We start from the raw sequence: 25,592 nt of genomic DNA on the forward strand, positions 1-25,592 counted from the left end.
CTCTTGGCTCGTATGTTTGATGAATTCCAGCTCAAGAAGTCGGCCTGCTTAGTTCAAGTCGTGGTGGGGTGGAGTGACCTTCAGATGCGTTGCTGCGTGTTTGATCGCTCATCACGACTGCCCAACCAAGAACTAAGAAGGGGGCCCGGCAGATGATGCTTAATTTGTTTCCTAACACGAGTGCTGTTATTTCCGCACTCGCAAAAATTTGCATGCAGCGTGATTTCCCTGCTGCCGCTGCCAAATCCACCGAGTGGCAGCCTGGCAGGAAAATTGATGATCAAGTTTAAATGATTTGTGTCACTGTAGCATGGATAGGCATGCAGGGCGTTGCTGTGATGTTGCTCTATTAGTGGTAATTAATCATGCTTAGCTGTTGGTAACAAGCTCTTAGCATGTACATGCATCCAAGGATAAATTAGACACTTGCAGCATCAATACTGATCGGGGCTTATTTCAATAATCTCTCGTACGTGCATGTAAAGTATGACGCTAGTTCCGGGGCACGGCTTGCTGGGATTAGCTCAAGCTTGATTATATGATACGTTATTACGTAGAAATTAGAAACTCGCAACATTAATACCAGTTTAGAACTTGCCGATGTTGCATAAAGGCTCTAAAATGACCGCTGCTATAGACAAGTATCATCTTTCTCTGATGTGAGCTATGCTAGTTTTGCCTCAAATGACCGGTGTTGAGGAAAAATACCGCAGCTGGTTCCGATATTACCAAGAGATATTTGCAAAGTGCGACCGCCAGCCCTTGAAAGTCTTGCGGACGCTTAGCTTCAACAAAACTAGAAATTACCGGCACGAGGACCAGGAATCTGAGCAATCCTTCATCGGCTAAAATTAGCGCCAAGGAATGTCGGTACATCGTCCGCCGCAATAATCTCTGGGTGCAGCACCATTTAACGGCACAAGTCGCTTGATCTTCCGCATGCAAGCAGCCGGGTCATATTTTCTTCCTATCGTTAATAGATATTTTTTTGGTCTCCCGATACGTAGCTGACGGACGACGAGATGTGGGGCACGCATCTTAATGAACGACGGCCAGCGGAGAGGAAGGGAGCGAGGCCAAAAGGAGAGAGGAAAAGGCGGGAAATGAAGAGAAAAGAAAAGAAAAGAAAAAAAAAAGGAAGCTCTTCTTCTCTCTTTCTTTTCCTTCCTCAACTCCACTCCAAGCCGGTGTGGCGAGACAGTGGGGCAGCGATTTCCCCGTCCTTCCTTCGTTGGATTTCCCTTACCCTCTCCCCTTAAGAAAGACGAGGGTTAGGGTTTGGGGAGGAGCGGCCATGGGGAATTTATTCGTGAAGAAACCTAAGATTACGGACGTGGATCGAGCAATCCTCTCCCTTAAGACCCAACGCCGCAAGCTCGCTCAATACCAGCAGCAGGTCCCCTCGCACCCTCCTCCTTCCTGCCTTCTTTCCACCCATCTATGTGTATATTTTCGTGGCAATAACAAGATATCTCTTCTTCTCCGAATTGTTGATTTCTTATTCTTATCTGTTGAGGAAGAATAGGAGACGAGAGGGCCTTTAATTCAGCTCGGTTTTCTCGATAACTGCGTCTCCTGGAACTTACTTAATGTGGATCTGTGGAGTGCCTCTGTTAACTATTGCCATATCGTTTTCTATAAATCACTTCCTGTTGCCATTAATATCATCCTTTAACTTTGTTTCCGCACCATCAAATATTGATAATTTTTCCCTCCATGTTTTCCTTGACCTTTCTTGCTAGAATGAGATGCTACAACTTTGGTTCTTCTTTGGATGTGTTCCATGAAGTAATGCGCACATATTTTAATATAATACAGGGGCAAATGCATCTACTCAACCATTAGATGCTACTCTTACGGAGCATTACTATAAATTAACCAATCGGAGCTAACACTTTTTTTTTTGTTTTTTCTTTCTTTTTTTTTCAAAAAAAAGGGTGACGACCCCTGCTCTCCAATCCCACCCCCAAAACAAAAAAGAAAAAAGAAAAAGAAAAAAAAATAAATTAGGTTTGCGATTCAGCATCTTTCAATGTCATCCACATTTCATGCCAAACCAAGGGATTCATAAATGTTCATAGGCATTTAAATGACATACCTGTTTCCCGACCTTCAAGTTTTTATTCGCAACCAAGGAAAACTACTGTCCACCAATCACAATACATACATACCTATGTATGTACGCATGCAAGAATGCATGGCTCGCGTATAAGCAGTATGATAGCGACTTTCCGATTTGAATCCTTTACCTGCTGTAGCTGATCAGTTTCTTCATATACAGGCACAATCATGCACTTAATCTCCATTTCTCATTCAATATGTTGTGCGAATTCTTGTTTGAGCACTGCTGTATCCTATGGATTCTGATCTTGCACAAATTGTTGCCACTAAATTCTGATTTCCATCCACATATGTTATTGGATGGACCATTTGTTCAATGCCACATAGCTTACCCATGGGTTTTGGTTTTTGTGGGTTCAAGGTCAACTGACTACCCACTTCTTGGATTAACCATTACAGACCCTTACATGGCTCCAGCCTCATGTTGCGTGATATTTTATTTCTTTTGTGGTCCATTTCTAATGTAAATATTGCTCATGTTTATTGGGAAGCCAATCAACTTGCTGACTGGCTTTCCAAGCTAGGAACTTAGCAATGGGCCAGCATGCTTTGGACTACTGATCTGCCTGAGGAGCTCCTTTAACCGGCCAACATTGACCACAGCACTATCCTTTCTAACTGGCATATTGATATACTCCATAGTCTTTGGTCTTCTTGGCCAAAAAAGAAAATAAAGAAAAGAAAGAAAACACTAGCCACTTTTTCTAATCCATTTTAATCCTTTTCTGATCAATGACATGCAATTCTTTGCTTAACTTTAGTACATGAAAAGTGGGAACTGGTGTCTGTCTTCTTCCCATTGGTTCTGTGACACCAAATGTTTGGTTTCCATAAACTCTGGTCAAAGTTATAGCTTATCAGCTTATTTAGCAGGTAATGGATATCCAAAGTCACGAAGACAAAAACTCCATTGACTGTTTTAGGCTTTTAGCACGTGAAATGTGCTTTCCCAAAAGACTTTTGTTTCTAATTTTTATGATAGGAGTGCTTGAGGTCCTCCATGCTGGTAAAAGTAACCTTTCTTTTTGAATTTGTTAGATCTTGAAGTTTCCTTTTGTTTTTGCATGATGCTTGTTCTGCTCGAGCAAATTTGGAAGATGAACCACTCTTCAGGGTTTTCGTATCTGAAAGTTAGTGAATATAGTTGTACGGTATCTGAGACTCTGCATGAGGTCCAAAGCTTTTTGCTCTATATCCTTGCTCGATGAACTTATAGGAGATGCCCTTGATGAATATCTAAAACAATTTTTAAACTACTAACATCATTTCTGTGATCCTGGTTCTCTGTTTTTTGCCACTCCAGCTTGTTGCTGTCATTGAAGCTGAGAAGCAAGCTGCAAGGGACCTGATTCGAGAGAAGAGGAAAGACAGGGCCCTTCTTGCACTGAAAAAGAAGAAAGCTCAGGAAGAGTTATTGAAGCAAGTTGATGCTTGGCTAATTAATGTTGAGCAACAAGTATGTAGTGACATGTGAATGAATGCATTTGTTGTTATAGTGGAGGATTTTGTATGGTGCGTACTTTTGTTTGAACTACTTAGAAAATGGTCTAATTGTAGCTGTCTTCTTTCATGTATTATATAGTAATATCTATCTGTTTTTCACTTAGTTCAGTTGGCAGATATTGAACTGGCAAGCAAACAGAAAGTTGTATTTGAAAGCTTGAAGGCAGGCAATAATGCCATCAAAGCTATACAAAGTGAGATCAATCTGGAAGATGTTCGCAAGTTGATGGATGATACGGAAGATGCAAAGACTTATCAAAATGTGAGCTTTTATTACTTTTTTTTCTTTTTTATTTTTGCTTTTGTGTTGCTTCAAGTTGAACCATTTGGAGTTTCACATTCACAAGCGGGTAGAAATAGATGTGCATACACCTAATCAGATATGGATCTCTGTCTAGAAATACACCTAATCAGATATGGATTTCTCTCTAGAAATACACCTAATAGGGTATGGATCTCTCTCTAGAAATATGAACTATTTATATATTTATCTCATGAATCATGAAAAACAATCCCTAACCCGATCATTTGTGGTTGGCTACATGAATCCTGCTAGTCTATTTTGTTATACAAATCTGCTTTTAGAATGATGTGGCATGGCAGGATCGGCCTAACAGCTGTATGTTATGGCTCTTAGTTCTATGTAGGCTGTTATATCTGCAGCATATCTCCCATGACATGGGAATCAGCTGCAAAGAGGAGATGATGGAAGGGATATTGTTGGGGATTTTGGAGGCCAGTTGGTTGAACAATCCAAGAATCTTTAGGATTCTGATAGTCACTTTTCTTAAATGGGCTTTGTGATTCAATTTTTTTTTTCGGATTGCAGGTTATAAGCCTCATTAATTTTGCCACTTTATTCTCCATTCCTCCTATGGTAACTTTAAAAGATGTGGGAGTTATCCTGGAATCTGCTAGTTTGGCATCCAAACATGTCCTTAGGATTTTGATAGACATCACAACTGTGGAGGTTGTAAAAGTATTTACATCATTATTTAGTGATGACATGGTAAATCGAAATAACTCATGTTACAACCTATGGCTATTGAACAAAGAGATTAGGTTCAAGAAGAATCATGTAAGGACCAGTTTTCGTAACGTAAAATGATTACATGGGCTGTATTACATGTAATGCTTCTTGTGGCAAGGAATTGCGGCATTTTTATTTGTGTTAGTGAAATTATTTTCTCGAGCAACCTGGATCATGGAAGAGAATGAAGAGACTTTCAAAGCATGATGAGGCATGTGTGTCTGCACATGCACAGATTTGTGGTGCTGGGGTGTGCAATGCATGAGTCAAAACTTATCCACTAAGAATGTTTCATATTTTAATGCTAATACTACCGTTATGATACCTATTTGTGCTTTAAATGCCCTATGATGTATGTTACCGACTCTTCATCTACAATTTACAACTTGGTAGCGGGAAGCTAATGTTTAGGGCACTGCACCCACTTTGGAACCTGGAAACTCACTTCTGCACTTGCTTTCAAAACATTTCTTGTTCTAAATTTTTTGAGAGGTTTGCCTTCCCACACCCAGCTTTGCTCCTACACAGCTACACTTTCTCCCACTTTCTCCTGCTTTAGTTAACTAGGATCCGTGATGCCCTAGTTCGTATAATGCCCTCATTTCAACTCGTTCCTTCACTGAAAGCTAACCCCCATTCCCTATACCCGTCTCAGAAACAAATTTCTGAAATTTTCTTCCACCTGGAAGCACCAATTCACCATGGTGGTGATGGAGCCCTTGACTTCTCTCTCCTACGAAACCTTAAACATATCCCTCCACTCACACCTTCCGTAAATCCATGGTGGCACTGGAGCCCCCAACTTCTGTCCTTTGTAATGCCTAGTTTTACCTCTAACACTCATGACAACATTATATTTGACTTGTCACTTCCCCGCAGATGCTCAGTCAAATCTTCCCTTCTCCTCTGGCAATAATAAAGCCTAATTGCTGTCCTTTAACCTCTTCTCCTTAGTCTTGTATCTTATTATTTTCTTCTATTTTCTCTCCCTTGTTGCACGTGGATGGGACCCTTTTCTGGTTGTCTGTCCTGTCTTTACCCTTCTTTCTTGCTTTCTTTCTTTATTTCCTTTTCTTTCCATATGTTGAGTGTGTTCTGGTTTGATGGATATTTAAGATTATGGTTTCTCGGAACACATGGACTACCCATGCAGACTGAGAATGCTGCCTGTATGCAATTGCATAATCATGGATGTTGGATTGGAACTGTAATTAGCATCCAGGTGGACATGATGAGAAATTAAGTAATGGCTAATTTCATGCCAGCCTATCCAACCTATAACCAGCTAAAGCAATTAAAAAAAGTCAAAAATGGAAATTGTTCTTTTCTACTTGTATGAAAATACAGGGGGTAATTGCTACAGAATCTCAGAGTTGGTATAAGATTTAACGGATAGGATTGGTCTTCAGAGGCAAGCAAGCTCAGACAATGATTATGGTTCTTTAAATCATGCCCTTTTCTCTTGCTGAAAACATATATTAGCTTTTACCATGATTAGCTGATTACCATATTATGAAATTGTTGCTTGATTCACGAATGGTTCTTTTTAATGCACTTCTTGCTTCTGCCTCTTGTTTTTTTTTTTTTTAAAAAAAATAGGAAAAAAAGTAGTGCATCATGCAAGCAGGGAATTCCAGATATTGGGGAGGAAGCTTGATACTTCTAATCACTCTATGTGAAGTGTTTGGCTAAATTTCATTATCAAACTTTGCCATATTTATGTGGTCTGAAGAACACTCTCATCTTGCCCATTTAATGTTTTAAAGTTTATGGCTTACCTTTTGCTACCCAAGGAAATAACTGCAATTCTAGGCGAGCGTTTATCTGCTGAGGATGAGGAAGATGTTTTAGCGGAATTTGAGAACTTGGACAGTGAGGTATGTTTGTAAATTTGTTTCTGAATTACGGCTCTTAATGCTTATTATGTTATGTTATTTCCGATACAACGCACTATCAGCTGAGACAAGTTGAAGGTCAGAAGTTTTAGCCTATTTTCTAGGCATGAAGGGCTATACTGGCAGCCTTTGTTAAATATTAGAAATAAATAGGCAACTTCTTGAATCTACAGTTACTGGAGGATCAAACTGAATCATTAAGTTCTGGTTAGTCAACATTGCTGAGCTTACATATAAATGAATTTATACTGCTAAAAAATATCATGCTTGCCACAATCAGGTAAATTTTTGTTTCTCAATTTCTTGACATTTCGGTAAACTCATTCTTATCTGATGCAATATTTGTCCTGTTAACTTGGCAGATCACCCTGCAGTCTTTACCAGCAGTTCCTGCTTCGTCAGTGCCATCCACTGAAGTATCTAGAAAGATACCTAAACTGCAGCCAGAAGTGGGACTTCAGCTTGAAGGCGAAGAAGTCGAGGTTCTTGATCTTCCTGATGTACCTACCATGACCCCGGTGGTATCAGATCACATTTCAACTAAAGCACCGAGGACAAAGGGTCTCTCTCTCTCTCTCTCTCTCTCTCTCTCTCTCTATCTCTCACGCACGCACGCACGCACGCACGCACGCGCGCGCGCGCGCCGACGGACCCACCCACCCGCACCCACAGTGCGCAACCATTTATTTTATGGGTATGCTGATGATTACTTGCCTTGATTAAAATTGCAGTTTTGGAGGAACCACTACCTGCTTGAATGACAGATTACATTTGGAACGGATCAACAGTTCAACTGCTTGCTTCATGCGCTTATTCCTGGATTTGTACAGTGCGTCTGCATGATATAGCTGTTTGTTCTTCAGCTTAGTAGCCAGCTTTTATCCTGGTCCCCCGCTCCGCCCGGACTCCTGTTTGCTAAATTGTTTTGGCTGTACAAATAGTTGCATCATGTTTGCAATTATAAAGAATATAGCTGTTGTATCTGAACGTGGGGGCTCACCTCTTGGAAGTTTGATCTGGTGCTACTTTTTAGCAGCATTTGTGATTGTCGAGACCTATCAGAACGGCAGGACGCAGTGACTTCGAGTAGATCACCAAAAGATGCAACTATGCAAGAGTTCTCCCCGTGGTGCGGACTATGTGATCGGCTGACTTGCAAGTGGTGAGGTTACTTCACAGAGTACCTGCCTGAGGCGACCGACAATGTATCAATTGATGATGAAGCGTGTTTACGTGCCGAATGTTGCCGATTTGCAGCAAGGCTTCATCGTGTCTCTATTTGCGGCAAGGGTGGAATGTTGCCTGTGGCCTTGGCCCTCACATCAGGCTGTGTGATGGGGTTGAATGAATCCTAGCTTGAAAGATCAGGCTATTTGGTTACCGCGTGCAAAGAGATCTGATTTTACTGCATCACGCGAGCGTCGAATCCATCGAGATGCATGCTTGTCACGGTTCGAACCTAGCTAGTATACTGGTGTTGGAGGCTCTTGTCGCACGTACACACCTACCAGACACTGAAAAGCTGGCTATGATTTTACTGCATCAGCGCTTACTGTTTGATGGCGGTAAAATGGCCTCGGAGGAATATGTTGTTCGGGCACATCTGCACCGTTGGAAACCTTGGTGTTCCTTGATCAACCAAATCAGGGGGTGTCGAAAATATGGATATCATCTCCTACTTCCATCATGACCTCCTGGCGATTTGCAAGTGCCTGCGGGGAGCGGCTATTGCTCGTGCGCAGCTCAAACTTCAGCACGCGGTTCCCGCTTCATCATCGGCCAGAAAGCTTATCAAACCGGACCGCATGTTTTCCGCATCCAGCCCATTTGCCACGTGGCTAGCAGCTGGGCGGATACAAGCTTTGTCGGGACCTGTCGCTGCTTTTTTATCTTTATATTCCCCCTGATAGGTCAAGGGAAGTCAAGCGAGACGGGAGAAAGCTCCCCTAGCGTGCGTTTAGAGCTGCGCTGCATGGTGCATGCCAGGTGTCGTCTCGCATGTGTGGAATTAAAATTGACCTAAGCGGCAGTTTCAAGGAAGTAAGGATGGAAGTAGAGCTGTTATAAAAAGCTGTTTGCTGTTTGGTAACTACATTCGTAAAGTGCTGTGGTACTTTGTTTTGTATTTGGTAAACAAACTGAGAAAGTACTTTTATATGACAAAATTACCATAAAGGACATTGCATAGTATTATACAACAGAACATAATAAAACATAACATAAATTAATACATAAATATACGATATAGTATAATATTATTGTAATATAAAATAATATTATGTTAATATAGCATAATAGTAATATAATTATTAGAGTAAATTAATATTTGGTAATATAACATAATATTAAATTATTTAACATAACATATTAATGGATGATGATATAATATAATATATATTATATTTATAGTATAATACAATAATAAAAGTATAAAATATTATAATTATTAGTATAAATTAATTTCTCATAATATAACATAATATTAAATTATTTAAAATAACATATTAATGTATTATAATGTAATGTAATATAATACAATATTTATAGTATAATACAATAATAAAGGTATAAAATATTATAATTATTATTATAAATTAATTTTCCATAATATAACATAATATTAAATTATTTAAAATAACATATTAATGTATTATAATGTAATGTAATATAATATAATATTTATAGTATAATAAAATAATAAAGTTATAAAATATTATAATTATTAGTATAAATTAATTTTTCATAATATAACATAATATTAAATTATTTAACATAACATATTAATGTATTATGATATAATATAATATGATATTATATTTATAGTATAATACAAAAATAAAGGTATAAAATATTATAATTATTAGTATAAATTAATTTTGCATAATATAACATAATATTAAATTATTTAACATAACATATTAATGTATTATGATATAATATAATATGATATTATATTTATAGTATAACACAAAAATAAAGGTATAAAATATTATAATTATTAGTATAAAATAATTTTTCATAATTTTCCATAAAATAATTTTCCGCGGTCCAGGGGCTCTTCTTCGTGGTCCACGCTCGAGGAGGACCTCAGCATGGGCCGCGAAGTTGATGATAAAAAAAAAACAATAGATTGATTTTGGAAGGTATGGAAAAGGATTAAAAAATTTTTCTTCTAAAATGTGGTTCAAGAGATGCATACAAAATTGAAAAGAAAAATACCTTTTCTTATGGAAGGGAGTCTGACGGCTAGGGTTCTTGGCTCCAGCAGATTTTTAAGTTTATAAAGGGACAAACTATGTAATTATGTTATTTTAATATTGGCATTTTTGTCAAAAATACAGCTTTCCGAAAAAGCTGAAACAGCTTCCTCCCAAAAGCTCCAAATTGGAGCTTCCTCCCAAAAGCTGTTTTCAGCTTCCCGCAAAAGCTGAAACAGCTTTTTGAAAAATTTACCAAACACAGTTTTTCATCTAAAAGTACTTTTGGAGGGCCAGAAAGTGCTTTCTTAGCCCTCCAAAAGCTCCCCAAACAGGGCCTTAGTTAGTACAGAAGGAGTCCAATTAAAAACATTCTTTTTATTATTATTATTATTATTATTATCTTTTAGTTTTTTTATATATTTTTGGCAGTGTCCTCTCTCCTTTTAAACACCGATATTCCTTCTTCTTAACCTTTCCTTCCATTCATTCCTCCAGTCCCAGGCAACCCAATTCTCACCTCATTAATGGCCTCTCTTTTGCTGCCCTCTGTCCATCCCAGTTGGAGCTCAGCCAGCAGCTCGAAATTGAAATCGTCCTCATCCAAACACCTCTCCTTTTTCTGGTTTCTTCTCGCTCCTCTTCATGCCCTCCTTTCTTTTCCTTGGGTTTTCCGGGTTCTGCCGCTCCCATCTGCTTGAGTCGAAAATGTCCTCAGCTCTTGATATTATTATTCCCTTCACCCTTTCTCTTCCTTCGCTGTTGAAAGCCTTCCCCGTTTCGATCTTAAAGGCTTCTCCCCCTGTTCTGTTCCTGGTGCTCGTGCTGCTGCTGTCCTCCGTCGACCTGTCGGTTGCCTCGCGGGCCACCCTCATCTGCGGCACCCGCACCGCGGCTCCCTCGGACCGCCTGGCCTTCGCCAAGAACTTGAGGAGCGCGATGGAGGCCATCGCCCCGCAGGTCTCCTCGAAGCGGTATGCCAGGGTCGTCGCGGGAACCTCGGCCGACGACCGGGTCTATGCTTCCGGTGAGTGCTCCGAGCATCTCTCCAGGCCTGCTTGTCACCGCTGCATCGCCTGGTGCAAGGCCCAGATCCTCCGATGCTTCCCCGGAGAGAGACCGACTCGGGGCGCTCGGATTTACTTGGATGGTTGTCATCTCCGGTAAACCATTTGATCCTCATAACCGTTGCGGAACAACAATCGGTGTTCCTTCCTTCTCGTCTATCTATACTTCCCGCATCCAACTTTCTTTCTTTTCTTTTCTTTTTTGGTGCCAATTCATCTATTTTGGCGTTCGACATTCGATTTGTATATGCGACCGTCAGCTTCGATGACTACGACTTCTTCGGAGAGGCACCGGGACTCGATAACCACCTGGTCTGCAGCGTCGTGCATTCGAACGGGAACCGGACTGCTTTCGCAACAGCCGCCAGAAAGTTCGTCGGAAAATCGAGCATGCGGGCTCCGCCAAACGACAGCTTCTTTGCGGCTTCTGTGGGAAAGGAAAATTCGAGTGTTCATGGGTTGGGGCCGTGCTGGAAGTTCGTGAACAAGAGGTCGTGCCCAGAGTGTTTGCCGGATGCAGGTACGAGAATTGGTCATTGCTTTCCTAAACAGGGAGCAAGTATGCTGAGATCAGGGTGTTACATGAGGTACCCCATCAGTCAACTCCACAACGATTTTGAAATCCATGTTGTAGTAGCAGGTGAGTTGGATGTTTTACGCAAATGCATTTTGATGGACCTTGCTTATTTTACTTCTCTTGTGCAAGGATATCCTGCCATTTTGTTTGTAAGATTGTATTTTTCTTTTCTTTTTTTTTTTCTGGTACAACATGCAACCTTTGTATACTGATTTTAAAAAGCACCGCATATGTGAAATTGAAGATTATGTTCGCACCATTCCTATCCTACTAAGTATGAAAAAAGAAGGGGTAAGAACCAAAGAAACATACTTGTCCATATAACTCTGGTTTTTAACTGTAATTTCTACTGGCAAAATCCTATGCTTCTTTCTTAGATGATGCAAAGTTTTTTTTCCCAAAAAAAAAAATGTTTCATTTTGTCCTTTTTATTTAAAGGATCTTGTTTTTGTTCAAGAAATGGAGGATCTATTGTTCAGCACAATGAGATGATTGTCTGAAAAGGAATAACTTAAAATCTTGGTAACCAGGCACCTCTACCTTGGATACTGTATCTGCTTCTGAATCCTTCCAAAAAAACTCAACTCCAGCATTTGCTTCTTAAGTACTTCCTTACTATATATTTGTTTGAAGGGATGCAATTCCACACAGCCACACCAAATCCTGCTCGTGCAGTCCCGATTCAGCTAATTAAGCTTAAATGGTCTATTAATCAGTGATTCTGGCAGGTGATTGTTAATGCTCAACTATTGTGCGGTTCAATATAGTTTTTTGAAAAACTTATGAACAACAGAAATTTAGATCGTAATTGATAAAGCCATTTTCTTGAAATATCCATGTAAATGCGTAATTCTAATACGGGAAATTTTTTAATGCTCTGATATTCTGTGGTTTGATCTACTTTCAGCAATCTTATGAACAACAGCAATTCAGTTCACAGTAGATAAAGCCATTTTCTTGCAATATCAACGTAAACGTGTATGCACGCATATCTGTGTCTTACCACTTCAAGAATTTAACAAACAACAATGATCTCATATGGAGTTGGCAAGGTACAGTCTAAGCTTGAGAACTTTCTGTGTGGCACTCAACCTAACACCATTCTATACAAAGTGGTGTTAAATCAAAATTTAATGCAGCCCAGGGCAACAGAGAATCTTGGCATCCATGATAGAAGGCAAGCTAGCTTGTAGTGAAACCTACAGTATTTATTATGCGGTCTAAGCTTATTCAACATGAAGAATAGCTCTCAAAGATTTCTGTAAACATGGAAATGTGTCTGGATAAAGAAGAAAGAATGCATGCATGCATGCATGTATATATACACACACACATGTATATTCGCGCGCGCGCGCGCACAGACGCAGACACACACGCACACATATATATTAAAATGCATATATGTATGTAGGGAACTCATTTCTATTTGATGTACAATTTTGAGCATATTATGCTTTCCGGTACATGTTCTAAATCAGATTATTTTTTTCTCGAGGAGACATTCTAAATCAGAGATTGAATCTTTCTTTTATTGTAGCATCTTAAGTTAAATGAGCTGCATTTATGTCTCTAAGTTTGTTATGGTATTGTTGCGTAACCAAAATGAATAATGATGTAATCTTAGGGACATGTTCTGGAATCAACATTATATGCTTTCATTATTTTCAAAGAACCACTATCTTTAGCTACATTATTTTATATTATTAACACAATATCCATAACCATCAAAGCATTGCCCCGACTGTTTGGTGTTAGCTTTTGAATCCTCATTGGTTGATCATTCCTACTGCAGGTCACTCTGGTGTTACAGATTGTTAAGAAGACAACATATGAAGCATATATTGAATGTGTTTTCAGGATAGGGACACAACATGACAAGGATATGCTGAAACATGATAAATCTTAAAAAAACAATGATTGAATGTGGCTAGGATGTGGCCAGAAAAAAATATATTAGTTCATACATATGCCAAAAAGCCATAAGCCATAGCTTGCTTATGATTATGACATATGAATGCTCATACAAATATTTATAAACTCCATCATATGGTCATTATTCAAAACCATAAATCATATCCCTATTTTATACAATAAGATCAATTATTTCAAATTCATAAGTTGAGTATACATGATGGTCATCACCAAGGTTTGCTGGACCGGTATCAGGGCTTGTACTGGTCGGCAATCAGTTCGATACAATACCATTTTGTACCATATCGTGTTAGATTGTACCAAAATAGGGAGGGGGAAGGGGAGAGGCAGAAGGAGAGGAGGAAGAGAGAGTGAGAGAGGAGGGAGGGAGAGGGAGAAGGGGGAGAGGAAGGAGAGGGAGCTTCAAGAGAGGGGAAGCATTGATGGGGGGAGAGAGGGCGATGGGGACCATTACGGGGAGCTTTAAGCCATCGACAAAGAGGGAGAGGGAGAGAGACCTAGATTCCTCTCTTTGGAAACTCTAGAAATTGAGAAAGAAAAAGAGAGAGACGGGTTTTTCACAATGAGAAAACTCTCCGAATTTAGAGAGAGAGGGAGAGAGAGGCATGAGGAGGCTTCGCAACGTCAGGAGAGCTAGAGGGGAGATGCAAAGCAGCCAATTCCAAGGGGAGACTTATGTCTTCACTCCAGGGGGTGCGGACACACCTGCGCGGATTACAGGTGACGGTTACAAGAATGGCGGGGAAGTGAAGAACTTTCCTTTTCACTCCTAAATGAAAGCTAAACTAAACCGATTAGATGCTCCGAACCGTGCCGGCCGACCGGTCCGGTTCGATATGCCCCAAACTAGACGGTTCGACACAGTTCACCAGATCTTGGTCACTACTAAGAGAGCAGCATTCATGAAAAAAATAAAAGGAAAACCCCTTTCTCTCATCCCAAAATATATACAGAAAGGGTCGTGTTATAGTTTTCAAAAAGTATGACACATAAAATAACTATCATATATGCATCCTAGCCAAGGTTTGAAATATTGGGGTATTAGGATGTACTCATTTTGTATTATTATGGAACGCGATGTGGTACCCTGTATCTACTCAGATTGACAAATAAGGAGCAACATGGAATGGTATGATCATGGCTCCATATGGGGCGTCATGTACTATGTTAGGTCAGTTTATCAAAATTTGATCCTGCCTATATCTGATGTATATTTCCATGTGATACATATTAGATATAGATACAACATGCAATTTGAAATATGCGTATCCTAGGTTTTATGCTAGCATAGTCCTATAACAAACAAACCTTATTTCACAGGGCATACAAATTCCCAAGTAACTTGTAAAATAGATACTAAAAGATTCCACTTGAACTCAACATTTAAATAATATAATTTGAAGCACTACCTAGTAACAATGAATGTAGACCCATCTATATTTTCTTGAATAAAACTTTAGGAAATCACATAGCCAAGGTTTTCATCTCAGCTGAGGCATTGATTTTTATCATTCTTGGCCATTCATCATGACAATAAAATCAATGCCTTGGACCCTATTATCTCAGCTGATATAAACAGATTTATCTTGATATATATATCATCCAACATGATATCAAATTATCGGCCAATATTTCCTAATCAGGTTTTATCATAGCAATTCATTTTTAATTATTAAATACTCAAATTAATTTTGTAAGATAGTAACTAATCTCGAAACTACTTTATTGTGCCAAATTTTGATACCTAGATCCTAAAATTTTGGCCTAGATCTTGGATATGTTATCTAGATTCCTAAAATACCATGTGGGATACATAGCAGACACTTGGATATTTAGGAAGTGATATGGTTGCCGCTTTTAAGGATTGGCGGAGAGTTGAGCTCTTCCAACAAGTTTGACCCTCTATTTTTATATTAGAAGTGAATGTTCTTTCCTTTTATTCATTATCCAAGGATCTAAGCATTGACATAACTTTGAAAAATGTTATTCTTAAGTTAATTGGATAGATTGAATGACAAACATATATCCTGAAGGGCCTTAACAAAAGTATTTATTTAATATTTATTTTAATATTTAAAGAAAGAATTTCAATTAGATATATATTTCAACAAAATTTAATATTTATCCTACATATCTCCATATCTCCTTTTCCCCTCTTGCCGAGTCAAATACTTGGATATGTGTTCGTGATCGGTTCTCATATCCATATCCATGCAACGCTGAATCTCGAACCATCTTAGTATCAACCACCCTCCTAGGTAGCGGAGATCTCAAGGTTTGAAAACCTTGCATGAGCCTTGATTTAACCCATGTGTTCTGGGCTCATGAGAATTAACTCTTAAAATCTTAGAATAGATGTGAAATCTTGGTAATTCAATTTCAATTATTGGGTTGATTTTTTTTTTTTTAATGCAATAGATCTTGTTCGAGGATTTCATTTCAATCAGCCTTTTAGGCTAGAATTTATCCCTCAGATGTATATGCAGTTACTCATGTTGAACTGTGTCTTCATTTCTCGTTACCTATACTGTTACGAATTTATGGGGACTGCAGAGAGTTGCATGGAGGAAATTTTTATGATGTGAGGAAGTGTCCTTAGACCTAAAGGCATGGACATCGGTCATTGGGCAAGGATGACTCATTCAATAAGGTGCTTGTATGAGGACTTCACATGTCTGAAGCTAGAGAACATGAAGTATTTGACAATATAAAAATAGAATGATCTTTGAAGATAAAAGATTTGAGACAACAATAAAAGATTGCATATGTAGTGGGCATAAAATTTTTAGCTATTGAGGATGCTGAGCGTCTATTGGGCCTGGCATTTCTACATGCTGTTTAGAGTGGACTGACATAGTTATGGTACATGATACTAATTTCATGAATCACGGTTGCAACTCACAGATCCTAATATAGGCTTTTTCCCTGGAGATTTTGCAAGAGTTGATATGAAAAGGCTGAAAAATTGGTCATACTAATTTTTTAAGCGGTAGAATGTTCTGATGCTGGTAAAAGAGGGTTTGGGGGAAAGGACAATGGTTTTCAGGATTACTATATATGTACATAGTATAGTGATTCGACTTGTATCAATCGTACTTGCAGTGGTCATTGTATCTCAACTAAAATGTTGGATTGCCCAACAAATCCAGTATTTTAACTTCATGCACTGTTATAGCTACTGAAATATGTCTATAAGCTCTTTGGGATGAGATTGTGGTTTTCTTTTAGCAGTGGTACTGTCTAAACCTATTATTCTTTCATCTATATTTCCATTATACACTTGTGGTTTTCTAAATTCATTAATTACTGTTTGTTATCAGGCAGGCACATCATTAAACTACCTGTGGTTTTTCCCATTGTGGTGATTCTGATGCTTATCATGGTACTTATTTTCTTTGGAAAGAGAAAGGTTGAAACTAGGACAGGTAAAACTCCCTTTACTGGACACGTGAATTATGTTATTCCTTAGAATGATTAACAAACAAATAGGGATTTGAGCCACTTAAACTTTTCATTTCAGTGAGGAAGCAACTGGGTGCTTTAGCAGCTACTGTTATAAAATCCAGTCTCCACTTCAACTATGAAATGCTTGAAAGGGCGACAAATTATTTTGACAGTTCCAATAAGCTGGGTCAGGGAGGATCTGGTTCGGTGTTCAAGGCAATTCCCTCTGACCAAGTCTTCATGGAAACTTTTCTTTTGTGGACCACTTCTAACTGTCAAGTCTTTTTCTTGGACAGGGAGTTTTACTAGATGACAGGGTTGTGGCAGTAAAGAGGTTATTTTTTCATACAGGACAATGGGAAAAGTTCTTCAATGAAATCAATTTGATAAGTACAATTGATCATAAAAATCTTGTCAAGCTGTTGGGCTGCAGCATCACTGGCCCCGAAAGCCTTCTTGTTTATGAATATGTTCCGAATAAGAGCCTCTGTTATTACTTTTCTGGTGATATACTATTTTGATAGTGCTGAACTGTGCATGACATTTTTCGCCATCAAATCCCATCTTAAAATGCTAGGTTTTTCTTTTCTTGATACAGATAGGAGGAATGCTCAGCTGCTTAGCTGGGAAATGAGATACAACATCATTGTCGGGGCTGCAGAGGGTTTGGCCTATCTTCATGAAGAATCACAGTTACGGATTGTGCATAGAGATATAAAACTCAGCAATATATTGCTTGATGAGAGCTACTCTCCCAAAATTGCTGATTTTGGGCTTGTTAGATTGCTTCCAGGGGATAAAACTCACATCACCACTGCCATAGCTGGAACCTTGTAAGTATAATTCCTAGTTTGGCTTGTGTTAGCAGTCCTTATTTTTTAATATTATAGCATTGGAAATAGCATTCAATCATGTCTTGGAGTTTCTACGATATCTTTGCTTCCTTTTACATTTTTGAAGCAGATGAGCTGGCTAGATGCTGCTAATTGAATGAATATTGCAAACATTACTGTGCCGAACTCATACTTTTCACTTCAGATGATGCATATAGCCAGGAGTAAACAGTTCATATTTTTTGTACTAATTATTACAAATACTTGTTTTGTAGAGGCTACATGGCTCCTGAGTATCTTGCTAGTGGCAAATTGACGGAAAAGGCAGATGTATTCAGTTTTGGGGTTCTTTTAATTGAAGTTGTCACTGGAAAGAGGAACAATTCCAGAAAAGACGAACAATCTAATAATCCACTTGGTGTTCTACAGATGGTAATATTCTATTTCCTGATACTCATAATTTCTCATATCAGAAAACTGTAGTTTGGAAGTAGAACAAAGCCATCAATCTTACCAGTCATTTATCTTTTTGAAACCACCCCCCCCCCCCCCCCCCCCCCCCCCCCCCACCCAGCAAACAGCAACATGCAAAAGAAAAAAAAAGAAAGGAAAAGAAAAAGCACAACAGCGACAGCAAAGAAAAATAAAAAGAAAGAAAGATGTTACATTATATCTGGCTCCTTTTTCAGGTCTGGAATTGTTATACATCGAATAGAATGCCGGAAGCTGTTGATCCAGTACTAGAAGGTAATTTTCCCTTGGAGAAGGCATCTAGGGCACTCCACATTGGGCTGCTTTGTGCGCAATTATCTGCAGAACTGAGACCATCAATGTCAGCGGTAGTTAAAATGCTCAAGGAGGATGATACCATCACCCAACCAACCCCACCACCATTTCTCGGTTATGGCACAGAAAATGCATTAGCAGCACCAAAGAAAATTTACTCGCAGCATGGATCCAGTGCATCTTCAATTAACAGTACAACAATCAGTATACTTGAGCCTAGATGAAACAAGAGGGGGAAAATCCTTTCTTGAATGATTATCAATTGGTTTTTCTGATACTGATGTCCTTGCTAGGGATCAAATTACTCTTAAGTTATGAACAGTTTGGCAAGATTCAGAGCATAGGTTGCAAATTTTTTCTGGATTTGAGCCATCGGTCTTAGTTGAATCAAGGGTGCATCTAAGCAACGTTGTGCTGTGTAACTTTTGATCATGATTGATGAGACCATTGAAGCACCAAATTTTGCTTGCTACTGAAACATTTACCTAAGAGTCATACTGCTTCAAATTATTAACAGCGTCAAAAATCTAAAAACTTTCTCCTTTCTTTTGTTAACCTACCTGTAAAATTTAGGCCGGTCATTGAGAGACCGGCTTGTGAAGCTTGGCTGGAAACTTGAGATGTTATATAAAAATCATTGAATGCTGGGACCTTCACAATGCTATATTGATATCTGAATTATGTTTGGCTTCATTACGTTTTCAACAAACTACTGAAACTTCTCAAGTTATTCCAATTGATCGATAGCCATGTGCTCTTTATTAGACATTTTTGGACGACAAATGACACTGCTTGTGCTGATAGCATGCCTGAATCAGGGAAGTGGAACGACGAGGTTGTACCGATGGAGACAGCTTCCACATAGCAAGTTCTTGAGGGAAAAAAAATAAAATTTCTTTTTTTTTTTTTGTTGATGAAAAAACAATAAATTTTTCAAGGAACTTGGAATGACAAAGATCATGATAAATATATGGGTTATTATTTTAAAATGGCATGCATCAACATCCGGGCAGCCATCCCCATTTGGTGGCCGCTAATTCCAACAACAGATGCAAATTATCTGTAAGGGGAAAAACCCGCAATATGAAGTCACGGGCAGCTGCCCGACCTGCTTCTCGTGGCTGGTGAAAGGACTGAATGTAAGGTGGCAGACAGACGTGCATCTAGTTTCCCTAATCGTCTTTTTCCCTTTCCATTTATTCTATACAATATACACAGCAGATTTATGGAGTCAGACTCTACATGGATTGTGAATTTGTTACAACAATCAAGTAGTAGATTCGTGCGTGCGAATGTGTGGATACATGTAAGCATTACCCTTCGGAAGCTTTCATTAACCGAACGACATGGTAATTGCATCAAAAGGTGGCATGGCTTGATAGGATAGACCGCAATGACAAGTTAAAATGGTTCTGCGTCTCTGCGATCAGCGATCCCCAACCAACCATCCAATAGTTCAGTCTTGTTACCAGAAGCAGCCGAAACATACCTGATCAGTGATCAAGCACCAATCACATTTCAGCAATCACCTTTCATAGAACTAAAATATTTATGCATTGCATTCAGAAGCAGATTAGGTCCATGCACAACCGACCATGTGGTTTTAAACTGTTCTACAGGACTCACTATTTACAAACCAACGCTCTTTAAAAATCAGCATTCCAAAATTACACCGAAGTGCTTGTCCTGTCCACTATCGAGCTGCCACCAAATTTCCCATGAGGCCTCCAGCAATTTCATAATGCTTAGCATCGGAAAATCCCACTTCCTTGGCAAGCTTCTCCAACTCTTTTCCTGCACACAAAAGTTGAACCGTAAGATAACACCAAGAAACAGGCAATAGGTTTTTTGGCCAAAATGGATGCAAAATTCCTTGAGCAATGGAGATATAAATGCTAAGAAGTACAAAGTACTTCTCATAATTTTGGAACTTCAACGGTTTTACACCGAAGAAAATAAAAGCCACTTATATACCTTTCAGAAAAGTTCCAGAGAACTGAATTAGGGTCTACCGTTCGCATTGGAACATTAAAAAAGGCATGAGACAGGCCTAGAAATATGCAGCTTCACTTTCACCGATACTATAACAGTTTCAATTGCCTGTTTGACATCATCTCATGAAGGGGCCGATTCCTAGATTTAGATGGAGCTAAAACAACAGATTAAGTGGCCTAAGTTTCACTTGTCCAGGATTCATTGTCAACTAGATTGACTTTGTTGTGCAGCAAAATTGAGCCAGTTGAAATGATTTAGCTGTGCAGTGCACAAGTTCATCGCAGTTGATATTATATCATTCAGGAGTATGTTAGCATACGGAAATATATAAGTTTGAAGAAAGAAAATAAACCTGTTAAATATTCAGCAATTGAGGCTTTCAAGTATCTGTACTCTCTCGAGAACCCGTAGTTACTTGCAACAGGAACAACCACATTGTCGATCATCCATTCCTAAACAAGAAAAGACCATATTATTTTTTAACCCAGGTTAAAAAAGCATGATCCCCGGGTCTCCCAAGAAATTCTAAACATGGTGCCTCAGACTTCAGGCACTATTGCTAATGGAAATAAGACTTCCACTTCAAAGCGGTCAACCTGATACAAACTGGGGTATAGCGCAGCACTTGCACGCCTCCCACATTTGGTGGACATTCCAGGTCAAAACCTTGGGAAGTGATTGTCCCAGGTGTTTTGCCTGGTCAATTCTTACATCATTTCTTTGAAATGATTGGTGGTGCCACTACTGGTCCTGGTATCATGGCAACTAAATACCTGAGACTGTGTTATCAGAGTTGAGGTGCTCTTGTTAAAATCTAATATAGACACTCTTGAGCCTGAAAAATCCATCATTAAAAAGGAGATGAATAAGAATCTTACAGCCGCAATCAGACTCATGGAAACTAATATTTAATACAGACACCTGGCTTTAGAACACGAAATATCTCCTTCATAGCTTTATGTTTGTCAAGCAGATTACGTAATCCATATCCAACTGTAATTGCATCAAAGTTGCTATCTGCGAATGGTAACTCAAGGGCATCACCCTCAATCCATCTGCAACATGCAGCACATATGGATATCAGTAGAAGGATATAAAGGAAACAATGTCCTATCACTGCTACAGACAAAAACTTTATACAGAGTTTATCTGTAACTCAGAAGATCCAAGTAGAAGCACTTGGTGTACAGTGCTATGGCGAGCCATGAAATTTCAGCTATGTTTATTAGATACCATAAATGGCTCTCATACATTAAGTAAAGAGTAGATTGCTCAAAATTACCCAGATTACTGAAGCGAATCCTAAGGTGTCAATGAAACAAGCAGACCTACAAACCTTTAGGTTTCAAAAATATTTCTCTGTTCCAGTTTAATTGATGCTTACTCGATGTTCTTGTAGCAAGCCTTCCAGTACAAATCTTGACGAGCCGTGGCAATCAACAATTGATCTTTTGAGAAATCAAGAGCGCTCACCTGATGGAATTGTGGTGAAACATAAGACCCGCCAACTAAAAAAATTGCAGCTCAAAACATTTTTAATATCTATCATTTTCTTTTTCTTCTTCTCCTGAACACGTAAGTGGAAGGAGAGGAAAAGAGCAAAAGTGCATATCAAGTACACCAGGAATATTTGCAATTGCATCCTCTATGACCACCCACACTATCTTCAAAGGCACCAGTTTATCCAGTCATCGGTGCAAACATGCAAAAGTTTTACTATAGAATGGAAATGTAAACAAGGTAAACCGAGGTAAAAAAAAAAAGAAAAAGATGACGAGATGCTAGATTGATGGAGGAATGAGTGCAGAGAAGGGATGAGGCTCCAATGAACAGGGGGCAGAAATACAGGTTCTTTTCGTTGTGTTCCGTGCATAAATGTAAGATCTTCGCTAATTAGATTGTTTTCCAAGGCAAATGCAAGGCCTCCACTCCCCTCGTCCGTAAAGGAATCGTTAAGCTGGTACCTTGATATGAAAAAGGTGCAACAACTCCCAGGTCTGATGTTAGTAAGAGATTGTACATGGCAGACAAGCAGCCAGGGGCTCTAGGCGCCCAGTCTTAATAACTTAAGAGCAAAAATAGATTGAGAACAGATAATAAATACAAAGGGAGACCCTAAAAACATAGCTACCATCCAAGAACGAAACACGACGTATCAAATGAAATGTACACCAAGTTCCTCTTTTTGTTTTTGAAAAAAAAAAATCGAATTCTTAACTCGGCAACAATCCAATGCTAAATCGTATAAATAAGCCTCCATACCCGACCGTGATGCAAAATGGTAAGGCGGACGCTACTTAGGGTTTACTGGGGAACGCCAGGCCGCCAAGGGGGAATTCGAATTCGGGCGCAAGAAACGAAATTCTCATAGCTGCTATGTACATGATTTAACTAGCACAGAGCAAAACTCCAGCGCCCCCAGCAACTTTATCAGGGATCAACTTAGTACGAAACCTATTATTAGAATAATTGAGAAGAAGAAGAAGGAAAAGAAAGGGAAGCGGAGAAAATAGAGAATCGGAAGCAGCAGCACCTGGCCATCAGGTCCGACTTTCTGGGACAGGAGGAACGCCAGATCACCGCTTCCACAGCACAAATCTAGAACTCGATCGCTCCTTTTCGCTCTGTATTAGGATTATTGCTATTATGACTGCTATTTCTTTTGAAAAACTAGTAAATAGTCTTCTCCTTCTTTTTTAGTAAAAGGGGGAGAAGGGGTAGCAAAAAATTAAAAAGAAAGAAAAAGGCCGGAAAGGGAAAGGAAAGATGGGGGGGGAGCGGTGTAAGTGCCGTTACCCGGCCCAAGAGACGGACATCCTCTTCCAGATCCGATGCTGGCCGAGGCTCAGCACCTCGTTCAGCTGCTACAATAATTTTACGAATTAATAGACAAAAATGAAAGAGATCGCGTTCGCAGGAGGTGGTGCGTACGTTGTCGTAGACGGGAGCGATGCGGCTAAAGAGCCCCTGGCGTTCGGCGGAGCACCGGACTCGACGTCGACGACCGCACCCCCAAGAGGAGGAGGCGGGAGGTGGAGCGGCAGAAGCCATGGCGAAGGAAGCGGCTGGAGTTCGTCACGGACCCACACTGATAACGCTATCGGAAGAGAGGAGCCGCAGCAGCCGCAAATCCATCCATGGGATATAATTATAAGGTGGCGGTCATGTCATAATTGTCAGGGCCAGAAGCAAAAACAAAACAAAAAAAAAAAGAAGAAAAAATTGTAGGGACACGTCTTGAAACTTCGGACCACCTCTCGACTTTACACGTAAGCCTTTCAAACGGATTCTCTCTAGGATATATATATATATATATATATGCACGTGAGGTGAAGCACAAAATTTTCCAAGGGATCGATCCTTGTGCGCATAGACAGCGCCAAGCAGTGCAGCACGTATAAGCAGGGGCGGCTCAATACATTTGGGGGCCTAAGGCAAATCCAATAAATGAGACTTCTTTTTTTAATAATATTTTTTTAATAAATATAAAATATTTAAAAAAATGATATAGAAATAGATAGCTATCAAGTATATTATTTCAATAAAAATATATAAATTTAATAAAAATAGGTAAAAAATTTTTTTAATTTAATATAATTTTTAAATGAAAGTAAATAAAAGTAATTGCTCGAAAAGAAGGGTCATAAAACTGATTAATTAACTAAGATAATACTTGACAATAGTGTTTACCATGTCAAGCAAAAGCCGAATAGGAAATGGTTATCTCATGCCACTTCATTGTCAAGGTAATAAAAAAATTGCACCTCTCTATAAGAGAAAGTAGGGGCATTATGGGAAATTCACTCCATCCAATAAATAAAAGTCCCATCCCACCGTCTCCCCTTCAAGTGAGTACCCAAGCAGCAACTGCAACATCACAGCACAGCAACCATTCAACTCCCTCTAGCTCCTTTTCTCTCTCTACCACCCAAGAGGGGAGAAGAAACCGAGAGGAGAAAATTAAAAGAATCTCCACCCTCCAAGAAGTCCATCTCCGATCCCCCTATCTTTCTTCCCGATGGCCCAGCTGGATCAGGAGTAATGTGAGGGAAGGAAAACCAAGACCAAAACCAAAAAAGAGAAGGGATGAAAGATAAGAGTGGAAGACGAAGGGGGGAAGACGAGAATGGAAGGAATGAGTATTTGTATAGCTGCAGCATCTTCCGGTGGGGGCCTTCCCTGGGCCGGGGGCCTTAGGCGACCGCCTCAGTCGCCTAAGGCTCGAGCCGGCACTGCGTATAAGGCATGGATTAGAGTTGATGCAAGACTTTAGCATATTATTAATTTTGTTAAAATTTTTACTTTTGTTATTTAATCAGAATTTGAATGTTATTATATATATTATTTTTATTGCGTATTTATCATGATATCATGATGAGACGCTTTGCATGCTTATCGGAAAGCTTTCTATGAGTATGCGGTCGTTGCCGCGACCTGTGGCTCGTGATCTCAGGTTGGAGGTATGACATCATCCCTTTTCGAGGGAATGCTCACTAGCAGCAATATCCTATGCTTGGCATCCTGCAAAAATTTAGATTACTTCTACTGGGAAGGAATTTGGTGCAGGCTCGTCTTCACTGTCTTCGTCTTCTTAGCCAATTGGCACGTTCTCAGGCCTAAACATTGACATTTTTTTTTTTAGGAACAAAATCTTAAGACTTTTTTTTATATATATATAGGAACAAAATCTTACTCTCCCAACTCATTTTTTCAGATGTAGTCCAAGGAGAAGTAGCCTTTGGAGACAGTTTGATGATACCCCTGGCCAACGGATACGCATATAGAAACCTGAAAATTTTATTTAACAAATATGGGCAATGTATGAAACCAATTGTTAAAATAATGCTAAATTTTACATATGTTTCATATCCATTAAAAAGGACAGAAAGGATACGCATATAGAAACCTGAAAATTTTATTTGACAAATATGGGCAATGTATGAAACCAATTGTTAAGATAATGCTAAATTTTACATATGTTTCATATTCATTAAAAAGGACAATAAGAAAGCTGTAAAAACCAACAACAAATAATGCTATATTACATTGAATCGAATTCAAGAGAACGCAAGTGCTGGATTTGAGCCTACAGCTTGAACTGTTGGTACATGTTTGCGTGCACAGGAGGTAATATACTGATCATACTGAAAACATAGTCTATGTTCTCAATTAAGTGATGGTGTTTGCTATTTGGCCATAAATGTGGATGGTA

The 25,592-nt window shown here is 39.2% G+C and overlaps 3 protein-coding genes across 10 annotated transcripts; 2 read left to right on the plus strand and 1 right to left on the minus strand.

Moving 5' to 3' along the window:
• Positions 1–884: 884 nt before the first annotated feature.
• Positions 885–7,560, plus strand: LOC103703797 (vacuolar protein sorting-associated protein 20 homolog 1-like). The gene is made up of 6 exons (XM_008786787.6): positions 885–1,396; positions 3,425–3,577; positions 3,734–3,886; positions 6,448–6,531; positions 6,912–7,110; positions 7,281–7,560. The coding sequence occupies exons 1-6, from the start codon at positions 1,295–1,297 to the stop codon at positions 7,304–7,306; spliced, it is 717 nt and encodes a 238-aa protein (XP_008785009.1). The 5' UTR covers positions 885–1,294; the 3' UTR covers positions 7,307–7,560.
• A 2,612-nt stretch (positions 7,561–10,172) lies between these two features.
• Positions 10,173–19,049, plus strand: LOC120107237 (cysteine-rich receptor-like protein kinase 3). The gene is made up of 8 exons (XM_039120427.3): positions 10,173–10,909; positions 11,074–11,453; positions 16,643–16,747; positions 16,843–16,982; positions 17,063–17,270; positions 17,365–17,599; positions 17,875–18,031; positions 18,289–19,049. The coding sequence occupies exons 1-8, from the start codon at positions 10,392–10,394 to the stop codon at positions 18,607–18,609; spliced, it is 2,064 nt and encodes a 687-aa protein (XP_038976355.3). The 5' UTR covers positions 10,173–10,391; the 3' UTR covers positions 18,610–19,049.
• A 228-nt stretch (positions 19,050–19,277) lies between these two features.
• On the minus strand, positions 19,278–23,751 carry MENG (S-adenosyl-L-methionine-dependent methyltransferases superfamily protein). 8 transcript variants are annotated; one of them, XR_016396064.1, is made up of 10 exons: positions 23,312–23,541; positions 23,177–23,241; positions 22,914–23,004; positions 21,765–21,853; positions 21,302–21,435; positions 21,154–21,215; positions 20,733–20,832; positions 20,012–20,179; positions 19,703–19,874; positions 19,278–19,586 (listed from the first exon to the last, which is right to left on the minus strand). XR_016396064.1 is itself a non-coding variant. In XM_039120429.3 (8 exons), the coding sequence occupies exons 1-8, from the start codon at positions 23,429–23,431 to the stop codon at positions 20,079–20,081; spliced, it is 762 nt and encodes a 253-aa protein (XP_038976357.3). In that variant the 5' UTR covers positions 23,432–23,541; the 3' UTR covers positions 19,916–20,078. The 8 variants fall into 8 exon arrangements, 5 of the variants coding, with proteins under 5 accessions (XP_038976357.3, XP_088558152.2, XP_038976358.3 ...); XR_016396063.1 differs by having other exon boundaries at positions 19,278–19,874; XM_039120429.3 differs by lacking the exons at positions 19,278–19,586; positions 19,703–19,874 and having other exon boundaries at positions 19,916–20,179.
• Positions 23,752–25,592: the final 1,841 nt, after the last annotated feature.

The sequence above is a fragment of the Phoenix dactylifera genome, chromosome 7 (assembly GCF_051530095.1).
Source record: "Phoenix dactylifera cultivar Ajwa chromosome 7, Ajwa_hap1_PhDact_Kaust_v1.1, whole genome shotgun sequence".
Taxonomy (NCBI): Eukaryota; Viridiplantae; Streptophyta; class Magnoliopsida; order Arecales; family Arecaceae; genus Phoenix; species Phoenix dactylifera.